Below are 18505 nucleotides of genomic sequence, written 5' to 3' on the forward strand. Positions count from 1 at the left end.
GCCAAGCGTTGCAGACAACAAAAACCAATATTTCGTATTAAGCAGACGCAGTTTTAAAAATAAATTTGTTTTTGAAAAAAAAAATGTTGTCGCTTCAACAATTCAGAAAGTTTTTTCACATTATCTTGGAAAACAAAAACATTTTATTGACGTAATGTGCTGTTGCGTTTTCGCTACTATTGCTTTTGAGCACTACTTTCACGCCGAAGTCGTCTGCGCACGGAGTGCACTGTGGATATGGAGTGAGATTTTTAGTAACGCCACTCTATGTTCCTAAATAAAAAAAACCTACTGTCCCGCACCAAGAAGCTCATCGCCCCATGATGCTTTGCGCGCCCATGGAGGTTCAGGCAGTTCAGGCGCAACGCTGCCAGCTTTCCCTCTAGTTAATAGTAAAAAACTCTACGACCAGACGACGCCGACAGTACAGCGGCAGCACCGAAGCTGCTACAGCTCAACGTCACCAATACCATTACGCCTGTCTGGACAGTGGTAACTTACGAATGAAAAATATAGCTTTAGTTTATCATTCCGTAACGAAGCTTCTAAGCTGACAGCTACTCTTCAGCCTCGGCTGTAACTGAAGCTGCAGTGTTGTGAGCGGTGTCGACAGCTGGCAGCAGATTGACTTTGGACATCTTCGATCTTGCAATCTGAAGTATTACTTTTGGTGGGCACATTCCCCTCGCGTCGCCTCAGTCTATGACCGACGTTAGTGCAGCGAACTGTCGGCTTTGGAGCAAGGATCTGTTTTCGTGGGCGACACACACTTACTGCCTGCCCTCTTCGTAGGAAGAGCGTGCGCGGTCAGCCCATTTCGATGCACCAGAACGTGTTTAGGTCGCCGTTGGAGGGCCCCGTGAAGCGACTGTGGGAAGAAGTTTTTCCAAGGTGTCAGGATGCTGTTGTTTTCCTGGACAACGCTATGGCAGAAGCGTTACATCGGAATGGAGGAGCGAGCAAGCTCTTCGAATCCGGAGCTGTCGCCGTCAGGGAGTTCAGCTTTTTTGAGGTATAACTGTGTGGAGCCCTTCTTGCCAAGAATTGCGTGATGCTGGATTTGAATAAGCGCTGTACAATGCCGAGAGCGTGCCTTCACCGTACACACTGCAGGGTGTGTCAAGTTATATACTATCAAACAAACGAAACCGGAGATCTACAACGCATCCAAGAAAACGGCTTGCGCCATTTCTACTACTTTGTCGCAAACGCAAACATACCGCGCTTCACTGACAAGGTTGATGATGCAAAAGAAATCAGAGAAAAAGGGCAGCTTGCACTGTATGCATAGGCACATATATTTGATACATGCCTGTGAGTATGGATGCGTTATTACTTAATTGCGTTTGCATGATATGCAGACAACTCCGTCTCTCAACTGTGTTTAACACATCAGTACCACTTCGCATATGTTAACCACAAGGGTGCATTTTGAGGCCAAAATAATCTCTTGGCGTTACACAACTCTTGCCGCCTCCCTCTCGACATAATTGCCATCACTCATGATTTGCAGGCACTGTAAGTGTTGTTGCTTGCAGAAAATCATAATTTTTCTACAGTATTTTGCCGCAGTAGTGTAAGCAAAGCTTTTGCACAAACTAATCACAAATTCCTACAGCTGATGTCATCGAGTGCTGCGTGGAGCAAGTTGCAGGCTTTGCGGAAAGTAATGACATGATTGGTCATAACTTACTGCCTTTCTGGGTGGCACTGTGTTCATGTGGTTGCAGTTGCCACAGTGGCATCCACAGCTGCATAGCCATGGTGTTGTAAGGTTCTAACAGAACACAAGTGGTAGCTGTTAATCAGAATGGCCAGTAGGGAGTTTGGCACTGGCAACATTAATTTAAAAATCGCCAGTGTGATAGTCATATTGAGTGAAACTTTCATTGCACATAACTTTGCAGAGCTCTTGCTTCCGCTTGCCGGTTAACAGAGTGTAGAAGTGTGAAAGTTGTATTAAATATAACTATACTAAAACACATGGCACCATCTTCACAAACCCTGAAATATTCTGTTGTTTGCAAAAATGATGCTAATTAAGATATGTAGTGCTGGGATTGTGATGCAGGCCCATTGCTACATAATATCTTAGTGACGCAGTAGAAGTGCTTCCAGGATTGAAAGCTCGCAGCGTCTACCTACAGCGTTCAGTATGGCACAGTGATTATACTTTTAAGTGCCATTTAAACTGAAGAACTTTGCATATATTCGCATTTGCTGAAGATGCTTGTCGTCAATATGTATGGATGGATTGAAAAAAACAACTATATATTTGATGCTGAAATGCGCCTTATGGTCCATCCTTCTTAAGTAACAGTGAAAGTACAGCCTTTGTCAAAAGTTTCTAGGCCAGGGGGTTTGATTCGATGCTGTGTAGTGGAGCTCCTATAGCATTCGTGAAAGTCCTACCCATTGGAGAGGGCAGTACCAAAAATCTTCCCAACTTAAGGAGATTTTCCACGGGATATTTTTAGAAGGTTTTCAGGAGGAATGCATCCGAGCCAAGGATGCATTACAAGCCACACGGTTTGGCTTAGAAGCAAACGCCCTGGGCTCTAAACCTTTGACTCCTGTCTGCATGTTCCCGTCTGTCACCTGTAGGCCAGTGCAGTAATTTTCAGAATGTTTGGCTTCTTTGTAACTCCCAGCTTGTGTAAATCTTTTTGTACACTGGTACTAGTAGTTCATAACAGTGCTGTGCAGCAGATCTATCATACTGGCCGCATATGAAATGTGGCTTTATTACACTTGCTACATTAGCAGATATTCACTTAATTGTACCATACATTCCATAATTACACTGTCTCATGATGTTTTTTTGCCTTGTTTTATAGCATGGATCAACATCGGAACCAAAAGCCCTTTTCCTCGTATCAACCCCACTGACACAGCAAACGTTGTCAACTCTTTCGGCCATAGTGCGAGCAAGTGTGTTCACGAATGTCAACGTTCTCACTTCATGTCCACCAGCAGCACAAATTCTGGCAAAGTATGGCACAGCAGAAGCATCAGATAGCCCACAGGCTTTTCTTGATGTTGAGGAACGACTTCTTGACTGGATGGGAAATATGGTAAGAATGATAAAAAATAACTCTGGAAATGACATTTGGCCACCTCCATGCATGTGAATAACTTCTGATATCACACAACGCTAAACTGCTGTGTGTTGCTTTGCAGACTTTTGTTGCAGAAGTTATGTATGTCCCACTTTCTGTTATCAACGTAACACCCAAGTTCTTTCTGATGCCACAATTCCACGATGTTTTTCCACCATTGCAGAAGCAATATGTAAGCAAGCTTTTTTCTGTTTACAATCCATTGTGCACCATTTGTTGTGACTAAAATATGGCACAACCACATCATACTTGATATTACTCTAGTAATTTGTGAGTGTAAAGTATGTAGGCAGAGGTGTGCCACCCATTTTTGATTACATCTAAACCTTGCACACAAAGAGCTGTTCATTCAGTATGATAAAATGTTATGTTAAATAGCATTGCTTTTCTGATTTATTTGCAATAGAGAAGCCAAAATATTTGTGAAAAAAACCTGTCACCATGCAACCATCCCGCATGCCATTATTTTAGCCATTGACCCTTTGCTTGATGCTGCCTTGCTGAGCTAGGCCAGTAATTGGCAGCATTTTATGGCCACTGGCCCATTTGTGAGGAAGATTTTTAATTTTCGTGTGTAATTACCTAAAACTTGAATTCATTGTGGTTGCGGGATACAGTAAGTCTAATGGCAGCTTGCAGCCATTAACTTTAGTCACAGTTACAGTGAGCAGCATTTCGTTGTTCTACCAATATTTCTTGTGTTAGAAATATAAATAATATATAGTTACATTTTCAATCACTTACAGTTGTTTTTACATGTTTTACTAGGTCATATTTCCTATTAGTGGCTGTATGGGTGTAGCACTTGGCTGTTTGGTAACGTTGTCATGTGTTTCATGTTCCAATTGCAACTATATGCAAGAACACAAGCCAAGTGGGTGCAACCCTTGAGGGGGCAAGTTTCACAAGAAGTATGCAAATAAATGTGAAGGTAGGCTGATATTCATGTTATGCTCTTTGTTTTATCATTTTTTCTCTGTTGAATGTGCTCTATTTTCTTGTGTGTTTGTAGTCTTTGATAGGGAATTTGAACTCTATATTTGAAGTGGCTCATATCAAAGAAGAAACATTTTCCCTTGGATCACTGTCTCGAATTGTTGGAGAAGAACTGTCCCGACTCTCCAGGGGTCACAGAAGGGTGAGGCCAATTTTTGGACTTAAAATTATAAGTCACTAAAATGTGGTAGCAAGTTGCCAGTGACCTTGCAGTTGTGAAACTACCTCAAATAAAATTGCTGCATATGTTGTATTATAATGTGTAGCCATATATACCTTACAGCAACATTTGCAAAACATTTTGCTGTGGTGTTGTTGCTGTGGCATTCCTTGAAACTAAGAGCCTAAAACCTGCACAAAAATATAGCCATCAGATGGCAGTATGTTGTGTACAGCTTAGTGCCATCCTGAGTAACTTACGGCACTATTGGTGCCACCAGTTACTCTGTACACAGCAGTGATGTCAGTGTTCTGATAACATACTATACTAGGTTACCAAATGGATAAGAACGTTCTAGTTACGTGTTTCTTGGCCCTGGGTGCCAGGCATATTCCTGAGGGCAGTGTTTGAAGTGCTGGTTGGGACCTTTCATGTGCTGCAGGTGTTTGATCATGATGGTACTTTTCATGTAACTTCCATGGCTTATGATGGCATTAACACCTTTATTTTCTTACTTTTTTACTTTTTTCTCTTCTTTTTTAGCAATGAATTCTGCACATGGCTATAAAATCAGCCATTGACCAATGTATAGTACAGTCAAATTCCATTATGCATTTTTCAAAATCAAAGTGCGTTCTCAAGTAATGAAAGGGTACAGGCGTAAAATTTTGAATGCAAACAAGCAATATGATTTTATTGTTTCACGGACATAAGGAGATGCCTTCTAGCAAGTTTCAGTTGCAGGCATTGAGTGGAACGCAATTATAATTTTGAATGCGGTCCAAAGAGCTGTTTGGCATTTCCACCCGTATCAAGTGACACCAAAGTGCACTTGCCCCAATCACTGTGACGTCACCAAACCCACTGGGTGTTCACAGGAACAACCGGTGCTTGCTGGTGATGCCAACATCATCAGGAATGTGGTAAGTCAGGCTAACCAGTCAGCCGTCATGTTATGGTGCACTTCAGTGTTGGTGCCGACCAGGACTGAAACTGCTGGTAAAAAAATTGATTACCAACATTGCGCACTGGTCTTTTGAGCTCATTTTCATGATTACTAGGCCTGTAGGCCTCATTCAAAAAGGAAAAATGGACACCCAAAAATTTTTTTTCTACTTTAAAAATTCTAGAGCTATAGGGAAATGCTTTTATTTCAGGCTTAGAATGTAAAAAAGAGGATCCAAACTAGACAGAACCGCTGACAAGCATGTTACAAGTGCTCTGTGTTGAATTAAAAATGAAGTTTTTCATTCAAGTTGTGGGTCATTAGAAGTGGACATGCTTCAAGCAAACTACCTAGCATGTACTTAGATGATGGGACAGATGTGGCACTGATATCCAGTTGTCCAAGACCTCCAGACTGTTGTACAAATGTATCTAGTCGCTTAGTGCTGGCCTGGACAACTATGACCAATTATAGCTATACTGAAATCTGTATTTTGGCTTGCATCCTACTGTTATTGCAGGATGATTTGTACACTGCCCACGTCTAAGCTGGTGTACACACCATCATCATACAATATTTAAAAAGAAAACAAATCGGGGTCATATGCTGCGTCATGGGATCATTGATCATGGGATCATTGGAGTCATATGCTGCATAAGGGTCATAAGTTGCTGTCTTTTAGCTCTTGAAATAAATTGGACTGGGCAGATAACTTGTCAACAAATTAATTGCTTGATTTCAAATATTTTTGTATTACTACTGATAATTATTGAATGTGTGTGAAATTAAGAGTGAAAAAACTTTTGTTGTGCCAATATTTTTTTAGAAGCCATTCATTCTCTCATATGCTCTATTCTTGGTTTAAGAATTATAAACTGAAATGTGGCTTGTGTGAAGGTTGAAGTGTTTTTTGTTTGTCTAGCAAATAGCAATTTGTAATGCATAGATGCTTGATTTGAGGCGTTTTTACATTTGAGTGTGAAATTGTTATTTATAAAAATATCCTCTGCAAGATTTTGCCACTCCTGTTGTTTACCTGTGTTAATGCAGAATGTCAGTATCGGGTCTTATGTGAGAGCCTAATTGAAAACAACTCGGTTCTTAGTGTTGTCTCTTTTACGGGCCTACAAAAAAAATGTTGCTGGAACATCTGCTCTGAAAATTTAAAGCAGAAATGAGTAGGAGCTTGCCAGCCATTCCTGTTCACAAGATTTTCTGTTAATAGACATTTCTTCTTTCACTATGTGCAAAATGTGAGGAGTAAAACGTCATCTAGAAGCATATGTCTGGTAGTGAGCTAAGGCATTCTTGGCAGGTAATCTAGGAATTATTTTTTGTTACTGTTGGTGGCTGGGGTCAGGACTTCCACCTTGCACTGTGAAATTACGCTTCGTCCGTGCCAGCAGGCTTGCCTTATAGAGTGATCACTTACTAGCCGCATTGGTGGAGCAGCTCTGCAAAACCACTAAACTCGTTGTCCAGTGATAAGAATGAGGCCAATTTTGCACACATTCACTGTCAAGTATTAGCAAAACATTTTCTCTTATCTTAGCAGTACTAGTCGGGCATATGAAGTAGTGTGCCTGCTGTTCACTACACAGGTACACCCTTTATTTGCATCTCCTGTAAAAACGTTCTACAAGACACTGTTGGTTTATGGTTTATGGGGTTTAACGTCCCAAAGTGACTCGGGCTGTGAGGGACGCCGTAGTGAAGGGCTCTGGATAATTTCGACCACCTGGGATTCTTTAACGTGCACTGACATCACACAATGCACAGGCCTCTAGCATTTCACCTCCATCTAAATGTGACCGCCGTGGCCGGGATCGAACCCGCGTCTTTCGGGACAGCAGCCGAGCACCACAACCACTGAGCCACCACGCCGGCTGTACAAGATACTTTGTTGAACGCCTAGCTTCCATTGGCATGGTTGTACTTCAAAATATCTAAACTTGTTCACTCTGCTTAGTCTGGCTTCTCCATACAACTTGAGCTGCTTTAGCCCGACTAGGCTTGGGAATTTATGTAAAAGTTTCGCCTAGATATCAATATGCGCTAATGCAGTGCATCTTTTTATGCCAAAGATACATATAGATCATGAGGTTGTGAAGGACTTCAACTTTATTTCGATTGCCTAGCATTCTTTAACTTGTTTGAAATTCAGTGTGCAGGTGCTTTTACATTTATGCATGCAGGCATTGGACCCATGTTCTCTTCCTTAGCAGCAGAATGCCAATGCACTAAGAAGCAATATCTGGGATGGTATGTCACTCTAGTGCACATAAAGTCTTGTATATATCTGAATGCCAAGCCTGCAATTTATAAGAGTATTAGCCTTCACTTCAACAAAAATGTGATTGCAGGGTTAGCAAAGTAGTTTCCACCAACCAAGATTATTTTTTAGCTCAAGTAGCTGCTGCGGTGGCTCAGTGGTTATGGTGCTTGGCTGCTGTCCTGAAAGACGCGGGTTCGATCCCGGCCGTGGTGGTCGAATTTTGATGGAGGCGAATTCTAGAGGCCCATGTGCTGTGCAATGTCAGTGCACCTTAAAGAACCCCAGGCGGTCGAAATTTCCGGAGCCCTGCACTGTGGTGTCCCTCATAGCCCGAGTCACTTTGGAACGTTAAACCCCGCAAACCATTTTAGCTCAAGTCACGGCAGGAGTTTGGAGAAACAGATTTTTTTCTTCCTAGTGTGCTGATCAAGCCTGCCATTTTTCTCATTAATTTTCAGCCAATGAAAGTTTTTCTTCTCATTTGGGACATTCTCAAACACTATTTACTGCCCTGAGAGGGTTTGTATGCTTCATGAGGACAAATGAACTATAAGTAGAAGATTGGACGACCGCTGCCACAGCTCATTTGGTAGAGCACTGTACGCGACATACAGAGGTCATGAGTTCGGATCCCACTGGCAGGCAGCATATGGTTGTTTTTTCTTCTACTTTCAAATTAATTATCTTTCAGCCATAAAATGATCAGAACCACAAATTATGTATGCCATAACAAGCCCCTCATTTCCTTACCCTTATCTGCCCAGTGGTTGTCAGGAAAGTCATTTGACGTGATAAATAAATTGAACATTGTAAATAGCAAACTCATTCACTGCAAATTTTTGTATGCATTATGAATGTGCTTCGTGAGTTTTCTTTCAAGTGCAGTGTGTTTCTTTTTTCACCAGTCTGCAAAGTCTAAGGTGTCCCTTCTACTGCTTGATTGCACTTTGGACATGGCTGGATCACTTAGTGCTTCTTGCGAGTCTTTCTTGGACACATTGGTCAGAGTACTCCCTCCATTTCCTGGTCATCGTCTGGATGTGTGCATCGACACGCGCTGCATCTCCTCCTCACCTGAGTAAGTGCCTAGCTCATCATGAATGCAGAAGTGTTCTTTCTGGCTATTTAGATTGTATTTTACTTGGTATTAGGATGGATCTTTGGGAGGTATTAGGCGAGAGTGGTCCTTTTTAGTAAGAGATAACTCGTTGCCTCTAGTTTTGTTGTGCCACTCATTTAGTCTGCTAATGAGTGCCTTAGATAATGTATTTCTGTATTCTTTTCTGTTGGTAAGACCTCTGGAGTTAAAGGACCATGAAATGGTATTTACTAAAGCTAGGAAAAGCACACAAGTGATTAGTATTCGATCACTTATCACTGCACCGTTAAAATCTTTGAGTTAGCCTCATCAATACCGAAAATATTGGCGATTAGAATTGATGCTTTTCCTCTACCACCTCAACTCGTACATGCTGATGCGCTAGAAAAAAAAAATTAAGAAAACAGGTTAGGAGTGTGCCCCGCTCCATCCCACCCCTTCACTTATGCACACCCTATAAGAAGGCTCCCTGCATTTCCCGCTCTACGTCAGAGGGAGAGGGGCAGCTAAAAACATGTGTTGAAGTGTTGACCTAATCGGTTGCAAGCAGCAGCTTTTAAAAATTATTTGTAAATTATAGGTTCCATATAGAGCTTTTAAACTTAATTCAAACACGCACCAAGACCACCTGTACAGCTTTATTGCATTAGAATGCAGTCGCACTCACTTATAACAAACCTGATGGTCACGCGGTTCTGTTCGTTATATCCTATGTTCGTAGTAAGTGGACTGTCTGTGTAACAGCCAGAAATATTAGGTCTGCCAAAAATGGAACTTATTTGTTTACTGTATTATGCGCTTCTACTTGCTCAAAGCATACCCTATAGCAGCTCTTTCCGGGCTCTCCAGGATGGTCATCCTCTCCTTGCTGAGACACTTGCTGCCAGCAATCAACTTTAGGCTGGTTATAACAAATCGTGGTTTAAGCATCTACAGCAGTTCATGGCAGGTCGGCCACATTAATCAGATTCCTAGTGGTAGGGGAATGCTTGTACTTGGCATTCAACAGCTTCGTTAGTACACGCAGCTATACGATGTTGTGGTCCACATGCAGGAACGTAGTCCTCCAAGGAAACATCTGGCCAGCAATGCATCAATGACATGTTGCTACAAAACTCCATGCGTCTGATCACATGTGTTTTCGAGAGTTTCATCTATCGTCTGTAGGTCCATGCAGCTACGAAAGTAGTGCAGCACTGTCCACTGTCTGACACTGCCTGCACATGATAGCAGCACAAAAAAAAATGGGGCCAGACATTCAAATTTTCAAATCGCTGCTGTTAGTAGATCCACAACTATGGGCAATAGCTTTGCTTTCAACGATGCCCCTTTCTCGCGGCCACTGCTCTTCTTCCTCTTGGAGTGCTGCCCAGCCGGCGAGCGCTAAGCCATCAACGCGCGCTTCGCCGGTGGTCACTTACTGTTTAAATGCCACCTTTTTATTGCTTTGTAGGGTTGACATGTTCTTTCTGAGACGGTGTCGCGAGGGCTGAGAGACGCTCTTCGATCTCTGCGCTTGCTGGAAGTGCGACCTCTTCATGTTATGGTTGGGAAGGGGGGGGGGGGGGGGGGGGATATAGGGCACCTTCTTGTTCGCTATAACCGAGTGATGCGGCCAAATGTGTTTGTTGTATCTGAGACAAATTACCATTGCCCTAGTGCATACTTTGATGGTAGCATTGCACTCGTTCGTAATAAACGAGTGATTGTTATATCTGTGGCCGTTATAAATGTGCTAGACTGTATAACCATCAAAATCATTTCAGAGTCCCTTTAAGTTGTGTTTGGGGCCTAGAGGTATGTCCTTGGAATCTGTGGCATGCACTGTTTATTGTTTTTCTATGAAATATATATTATGCATTTTGTACAGAAACAGCCGGTTTCTATTTTCTAGTAGCTTGAAAGCTAAAACTGTGCTAGCGAAGTTACACAACATGCACAAAAATTAATTTGTAGTTGCTCATCTTTTTTCACATCACAGGATTCCTTTCAGATTTGTTTTGTGTCATTAGGAATACTTTTGAAAGGTTTTTAATGGTCCTTTCTTGCTTACATGCTGTCATTCGCAATTTATATTGCTTATGGCCTGTCACGAACCTTTTGATGCACATCATACTGCAGTTATTGCTCAGCCGTTTGGCTGTATATATCTGTTCATTCTGATTGCAGTTCTAAAAAAAAGCCTAAAGTGCTTGTATATTCATCAGTAAACAGATTGAGTGCTTGTATCTTATAAGGCTAGGTGCTTGAAAAAAAAATCAAGACGGTGTATTTGTATGTTGCTTTGATTAAATGCTTGTTAAGGCATTTTGGCCGGGTTGACAGAGTTCATAAAATATGCCTGAATAGGTCTTTCACTTACCTACCCATAAGTAGATCACAGTTTACTGTTGACAGTAAACAGTAGTTTACTGTTGTGCATTTTCCTGAGACACAGCCAGCATTTTTAGAAAGGAAGAACATTTCCTTTGTGTATGGGTCCTTTACAGCATTGAAGCTGTTGTTGTCTTTGTGTGCATCTGTTCCTGCTTGTTTTGTGTGGACTTTTATGTTGTGTAACGGTCAGAGGCTTGAGCGTACTTACGGGTTACTTTGAAATCTTTTCTTGGTTACTTAATATTTCTATTATTGTTGTAATGCGGTTTGGCTTCCATCTTGAACTGTGGTGTCGTGCTTTATTAGCGTCAGTGAAGTCATCACTTTCTGTAAAACTTGTTTTTGAGTAAGTTGGTTCATTTTTTTTGAAAAACTTTACTCCAACAGTGGACAAACACAAGAGAGAAAACATACACAGACAGTGAAAGAACATGCACATAGGAAAACATACACAGACAGTGAAAGAACATGCACATAGGATGTGTGATTTCTTGTAACATTTTCTGGTAACACTCTTGGTGCAGTATTCAATGCCTTGTGAACGGCATGCATTACCCGCCTTATCTTCAAGAGATTTGGAATGCTGGCAGTGCATAATGGGACACAGCGTAGCAAAGAAGTAAACCCTTTGGGGTCTGCACTTTTGACAGCGGCTGAACTGAACTGAAAGTAATATCTGGAGACTAACATATATCTTATGCCACCTTATAGAGGGGCCTTTTCTGTTGATTCTTGACATTTGGAAAACTTTTATTTTTTCTCTTCGACCACTGTGTGTGACTCCACTTCAGAATGAGCTTGAAAAGTTCCTGTTTCTAGCTAGGCCCTATAGCAAAGTTACCTGACCATCTGTGTTGTAGCATCAAGTACCACCCCCACACTAACAGTGTCTTGGCTGCACATTTAAAATGGTAGCTGTGACATTGGATGGGTATTCACGGAGAGTATGTGAAAGAGTGGGAAAAAATGAAAATTGGTTGTTGGGGAAAGGAAATGGCACAGTATGTCTCACATCTCATGCCATGGTCGTGAAAGGGTGGGACACCTGAAGCACTCCGTGAGGGAAGGGATAAAGGAGGGGCTGAGAGAAGAAAGGAAGAAAGAAGTGCCGTAGTGGAGGGCTCCGGAATAATTTTGGACCACCTGGGGATCTTGAACGTGCACTGACATTGCACAGCACACGGGCGCCTTTTACGTTTCTTTCGCCTCCATCAAAACACGCGGGCACGGTCGTGAAAGGGTGGGTATGTGGGCAGAGAAATACTGTGAATATGAATGGTAAATTACAGGACAAAACAGTAGAAAGAAATGAAGCAGAAAAAGGAGTATTTAACTCTGTAAGCATTTCTTTGGTGCCGTTAGCTTTTGATTTATGAATTGCTTGCAGATAGTATATGATGTCTTGTGTCCAGCGATAGAATGAGTGCCAATTCTTTTATTTTTTTTCATCAGTGCGAATAACTTAGAAGAACCTGGACTGTGCAGCTTTTTCTAGAACTAAATTTGGTACCCAATTTTCAACTCTTAAAATTGTGCCTAATCTTTACCACCCAAATTTAAAAAAAAAACGAAACCTGAAAATAAAGAGCCCTAAATATGCATTATGTTGTGCTTTCCATCTCAGGAATTCTACATCAAATAAGGTAGCTGCTGCTTTTTCACCTGTTCACCAAGTTGGCTAATGGCAGTGGTGGCCTAGCAAGAGAGAGCACTTCTCTTTTTTTAGGCGTACACATGTGTGCTTTTCATAATGCCTACTAGCACATACAAGTGTCTTGCACTTCACTCTCTATGGCTTAGCATAGGGCCATTATCGGAGGGTCATTCAAATGGAAACAAATTATTTTTCATGTAATGTTTTACTCTGCACAGATGGAATGCTGTGGCATAATTCCTCTATATTGCCTCCATGTCTTTTTGTCGGACTTCAAGATCGTGCTTACCAGCACACGTTTCAGCGGTCTAAACGGAAGTCACTGGAGACAAGGTCTGCTATGCATGGCTGATGCGGTAGGCGCTCAGATTTCATATACTGGATAGTGGTAGCAACAGCTGTGCATGTGCTCTCGAGTTGTACATTATCATGAAGCAGCAAAACACCTAAGTTCAGAAGCCCATGCCATTTCCTCCTGATAGCAGTATAAAGGTTGTCTCTGAGCAGATCTGCACATGCTACACTGGTGACTGTCTACCCTTAGCCCATAGTGCTCTGAAGTTATCACCTGTCCATCACAGAAGAGGGGGAGAAAAATTTTCCATTCATGATTGTGTGAAAAAGTTTTGGGGTTTTAGTGGTGAGGTGCAGTGCCAATTCTTGCTGGCTTTCTTGGTTTCTGGCTGCCAGAAGTCAGATTTCACCCGGTTTTATCCTCCGGTCCGGTACGATTCCCTCCAGGAATCCATCGCCTTCGGCTTTAAAGTGTTAGAACAACTTCTTGCAGGCAATGGCACATCAACCTTTCATTTCTGCAGCCAACTGGAGTAACACCTGTCTTGCACACACTATTTCATACAGCATTACATCATAGAAGTATGGGAGGCTGACCACATATTCATACAGATGGCAATTTCCTCCCTCATATGCCAACTTTCCTTCACTGTCACTTCTGCTGCTGCAGTGGTTTCTGGTGTCTTTACTCAGTATGCCTAGCCCAGCTGGGCTGCATCCACTACAGAACTTGTAAACTTCTTCCACCATGCGTAGACCTGCTACTGTGGCAAGCAAGAGTCTTTATACTGTACTGTCATTCTGCGATGATTTTCCACAGCCTTCTGCCCTTGACTACTCAAAAAATGAACAGATCTCTATTCCCTTGTCGTGCATGTTCCTAGTGGAGCCACCACCTCTGCACTGCTGTGTAGCCATGTAACCTCCGAGCATAATGCTGCCACATGTCAGCCAGTTTTGTAATCAAGACTATAGGGATTTCCAAGTTAGCAACCACCTAATATGTAAAATTTTCATTGTGCTGTCAAGGTTTTCATTTAAACCATCCTTGTATTAGCCTCTGCCATCATCTCTTTGGACTTCATGAATATGGCCGTCCTCGTGCTCCCATCCATATTTGCAGACTTGCTATCACCACATTAATTTGTTTCAAAGTAAAATGTGTACCTGTGGCATCCAGACCAAATTGACATTAAAAATAACATGGAATCTGTGCAAAATGTGCATTGTGTTTCATTTACTCTGATTGTTCATATCATTCCTGCATTGCAGCTTTAAAACACACAGCCAACTGCTTGACTGTCGTGCAACTGCAAGCTTATTTGCCTTTCACTCTTTCATAAACTGTCGTCATTCATTCCTCCATGGACAGTTTACCATCACATAGTGCCACCAAGTCTGATGTCACGAAATTACAAGAGCCAGTACACGCTCTGAAGAATGCAAGGCATATAATAAAGAAACTGATGTGTGCTTGCTGTGAACAATGTACAGTAGGACCTTGTTGATACATGTTTTAAAAAATGCAGGAAAAATAAATCCGTGACGACGTATAATCCAAGGCCCCTAAAAATTTTTAAATATAACAAAGTAACGAGGTACAAATGCACTTATTGACACTTTTGCTTCCTAAAAATCTTGACTAACATCTGTTGGAAGAGTTCTTTCTTTTAGCTTAATGAATTCTCTCTGCATTTGCATTGTCTTTTGCACTTCGCAATTTTGCAGTCCATCTGATGTATCGACTGCAATGGTGAAAGTAGCCGGGATCCCTTCCTTGTTGTCGTATTCATGTGCTTCACTCCCTTGAACGAATACCGTGTGGGGAAGTTGCTACAGCAGCTCGCTGTAGCAGCATCCTTGCTCTTTATGTCGTGTTCCCCCAGACCCAGCCTGCTCGCATGGTTGCCTATCTGGTGTTGGTAGCTAAATGCATCATGCAACCAGACGTTAACATTTTTAATGTAGTTGCCGAGAAATCATATTATATAGGAACATATTAACCAGAGGAAAAACAGTGCAACTCTATGGGACATTTGTATTGCTGACGATTTTAAGCGTATCAGCCGGCAAATCGTGAAAATTGGGTGTGTATCAACGAAATTCTACTGTATACAATGTGCTATAAGAACTGGTATGTATAGTATATGCCATACTGAGAGGGACCACGAGAAATGATTCAGTCTGTTATAGACCTGTTATAGACCACCAAATAGGCAACCTGAATTTACTGAACTTTTAAAGGATGCTATCGAGCAGATCATTGTGAAGCATCCGAATTGCCTTCTATTTTTAGCAGGTGACTAACTTTCCTGTCATTACTGACTCGGACAGTCACCGCCAGGAAAACATCAATTTTCTTCATTTACTTCAATATCACCAGCTCACCCAAACTGTTCACGAATCCACTCGTGATAAATATATCCTGGACCTCATCCTAACAACCCATCCTGAGCTCTCAGACATTCACCTTTTGGAAGGAATAAGTGACCACAAAGTTGTACACTGTTCTCTTTCACTTACACATACCAGTAAAACAAAAACTAAAATGCTTATCTATAACTACGCATGTGCAGACAATGAAAAAATGAACCTGTTGCTGGAAACTTTCACATATTATTTTCAGGCCAATTTTCATAAACGCACTACTAATTGAAATTGGAGGTTGTTTCGTGACAAACTCAAAGAAATCTAAGATTCCTGAGTGCCAAAACAAATGATAAGCACATATACTAACGATCCGTGGTTTACCAGAGATGTCAATAGGGCAATAAATAAATAAGAAAGAAAGAGGATTTAGGAAAGCATTTCGAGCAAAGGACGCTACAGACTGGGAGTGCTACAATAGCATTTCCTAAACAGCTGAAAAAGAAATTTATGAAGCCACAAACAAATATTTTAATTTTACACTTCCTAGTTTGATGAATACTGACCTGAAGAAGTTTTGGAACACTGTTAATCCGAAAATCATTAGTGCGGTTCCTGTTCTTTTGAATGTAAACAGCAGCATCCTACCAATAGAACAATGTGCAGAACAATTCAACAGCCACTTCACAGAGGTTTTTATGGTCAAATTGCCCACTGCTGCGTCCTGAGACCGATATCGAAATTCCTTTTTCACACATTCACTTATCAGCACTTGGCGTTGCTTGTGCAATTGAACACCTACCCCACCCACCACACTAGCCCAGGACCCGATGGCATCAACGCAAAACTGTTCAAAATAACCTGCCTGCTCACAGCTTTCCTGCTATCTCTCATTTTCCAACAATCACTCGATATGACATGTGTGCCGGAAGATTGGTCTGCTTATGTAATCCCAGTATTTAAATCTGGAGTCAGATCCATTCCTAATAACTACAGGCCAATTTTACTGACCTCAATATGTTGCAAGATACTCAAACACATAATATACACTCACATTATGACTCATCTTAACCAGAACAACTTGCTTCATAACAACCAGCATGGCTTCTGCAAACATTTATCATGTCAGACACAGTTATTTGAGTTAATAATGGACCTTCATTAAGAATTAGACTCTTCCCTCTACATCGAATTCATTTTTATTGATTTCTGGAAAGCCTTTGAACGCGTGCTTCATGACCGCCTGATGATAAAAATATGTAACTTGCGGTTGGATCATCATACTATGGAGTGGATTAATGCATTTCTAACAAACCGCTTTCAATCAGTTAAGTTAGGGAGTTTCTTATCAAGACGTACAAGTGTTGCTTCCAGAGTCCCTTAGGGTTTAATGCTGTCCACTGCTTCTCTTTATATATTAATGGCATCGCGTCTAACATAACATCAGCTATACGATTTTTTGTGTAGATAATTATGTAATTTACAAAGTAATATAACCCTTCCGACATCATTGCTCTACAGACTAACCTTGATAAGCTAACTCATTGCTGCGGCAGGTGGCAAATCTTAACGCATATAAAACTAAACATCTCAAGTTTACTTCCGTTACTAGCACGAGTCCTAATACCTACACAGTTAATTACTCTGTCATTGAAATTGCTAATAAGGGAGTAATTACTCATTGGCATCCACCCATGCTCAGCCATATGGCTACAAATGAAAGCTATACAGCTTTCTCAGAAACTTTGCAGTTAAAGAAAAATTCGCCCTGGTCCGAGGTTCGAACCTGGGGCCACCGCTTCACCAGAGCAGTCGCTCTACCAACTGAGCTAACCGGGACGGCAAGCTTATGGTAGGGCGAGAGCAAATTGATCAATAACTCGAAGTGGGAACAGTGTAAGCTCAAAGCACAGTCATACGGCTGCGCTTGGGTGGATGCCAATGAGTAATTACCCCCTTATTCCTAATTCTACTCCAACTTAGGGGATTCCTTTCAATTTGACCATCATTAAAAGCTGCATCAGTAAAATGCCTCAATGTGAATTTTAACTCTAATTAATCCTGGAGCACTCATATTGAATTGATCACTATAAAAGCCTTAAAAAAAACTTGGTCTTCTTAAATGCTGATTGCATCAAGCCAACCAGCACACAAGACTACTTGCATTCAACACACTAATCAGGCCTACCATAGAATATGCATCAGTCATTTGGAATCCTTATCATGCCTATCTTATTAGCATGTTGGAATCTGTACAAAACAAAGCTGCCCGATTCATCCTTTCCCCATACTCTCGGCATCAAAGTGTAAGAGCTCTGAAAACATCTCTCAATCTCCCGCCACTGGTCATGCACAGAAAATTCAGCCGTTTATGCTTTTTCCATGTGCTGTAACACAGCAACACACCATTTGCATGTTCACACATTCTCCTGGCACCACACACATCTGATCGTGTAGATCATAAGAAGATTAAACCTATTTTTGCTCAAACAGAACGATACAAATACTCATCTTTCGTCCTGGCTATTAAAGAGTGGAATTCGCTTCCGTCTAGCATTGCAGTTATCGCTGCAGCATCATCATTTCAAACAATTCATTTGTCATATTTAGAATCTTGCAACCTAGAGTGATGTGTGTTTGCATCTATTTTTTGGTACACTATTTTTTTTGTGTGTGGGTGTGTGTGTCGGCTGTTACATTCTGAGAAACGTTAGATGCCTTGTTTCGTAACCTCCGAAGGTTGAATTTTTGTTATCTTTTCTGAGCTACTTTATTTGCCTATCTTGCTATATGTGTATTTCTTATTATTCTTCAAGTACATGTTCCCAGCCATTTTTTTTCCCCTTTCTCTTATTAATTTGTACCTGGCTGCTTAGCTTTGCTTATTCCTGTTTTTGCCTTTTGTATTTCGTATTGTATATTTGTTATGTTTTATTTGATGAATCCCCCCTATGTAATGCCCACAAGAGTCATTAGGGTATTGAAATAAATAAATAAATACAGAAAAAAGTAGGTTTCACTGTGAAGCAGAAGGGCAGCCTTAGGCTCCTCCTCCCAAGCTCGCTGCACCTTTTTCACTTTGTGGCGAAACCTACTTTTCTTTGCATTAAGAGCTGGTTTAACCATTTCTCGTGTTACCTCTAAGTATGACACGTACTGTACAGTGAACACTGTGTAAAAATTGTGCTTTCACTTGCAATACAGATTACCTTCACGACA

At 41.4% G+C, this 18505-nt stretch overlaps 1 protein-coding gene across 2 annotated transcripts in view; it reads left to right on the forward strand.

Annotated features, from left to right (window-relative positions):
* Positions 1–233: 233 nt before the first annotated feature.
* The window catches only part of LOC144115573 (sec1 family domain-containing protein 2-like), a 42619-nt gene continuing 24347 nt past the window's right edge, over positions 234–18505 (forward strand). The window contains exons 1-7 of one of the 2 annotated variants that reach the window (XM_077649998.1): positions 234–1012; positions 2838–3074; positions 3181–3291; positions 3982–4050; positions 4132–4257; positions 5154–5198; positions 8402–8574. In XM_077649998.1, coding sequence (XP_077506124.1) covers positions 821–1012; positions 2838–3074; positions 3181–3291; positions 3982–4050; positions 4132–4257; positions 5154–5198; positions 8402–8574 — 953 coding nt within the window. In that variant the 5' untranslated portion in view covers positions 234–820. The remainder of the gene's footprint in view (positions 1013–2837; positions 3075–3180; positions 3292–3981; positions 4051–4131; positions 4258–5153; positions 5199–8401; positions 8575–18505) is intronic. The other variant, XM_077649999.1, reaches the window with a different exon arrangement.

Source organism: Amblyomma americanum, chromosome 1 (genome assembly GCF_052857255.1).
Source record: "Amblyomma americanum isolate KBUSLIRL-KWMA chromosome 1, ASM5285725v1, whole genome shotgun sequence".
Classification (NCBI taxonomy): Eukaryota; Metazoa; Arthropoda; class Arachnida; order Ixodida; family Ixodidae; genus Amblyomma; species Amblyomma americanum.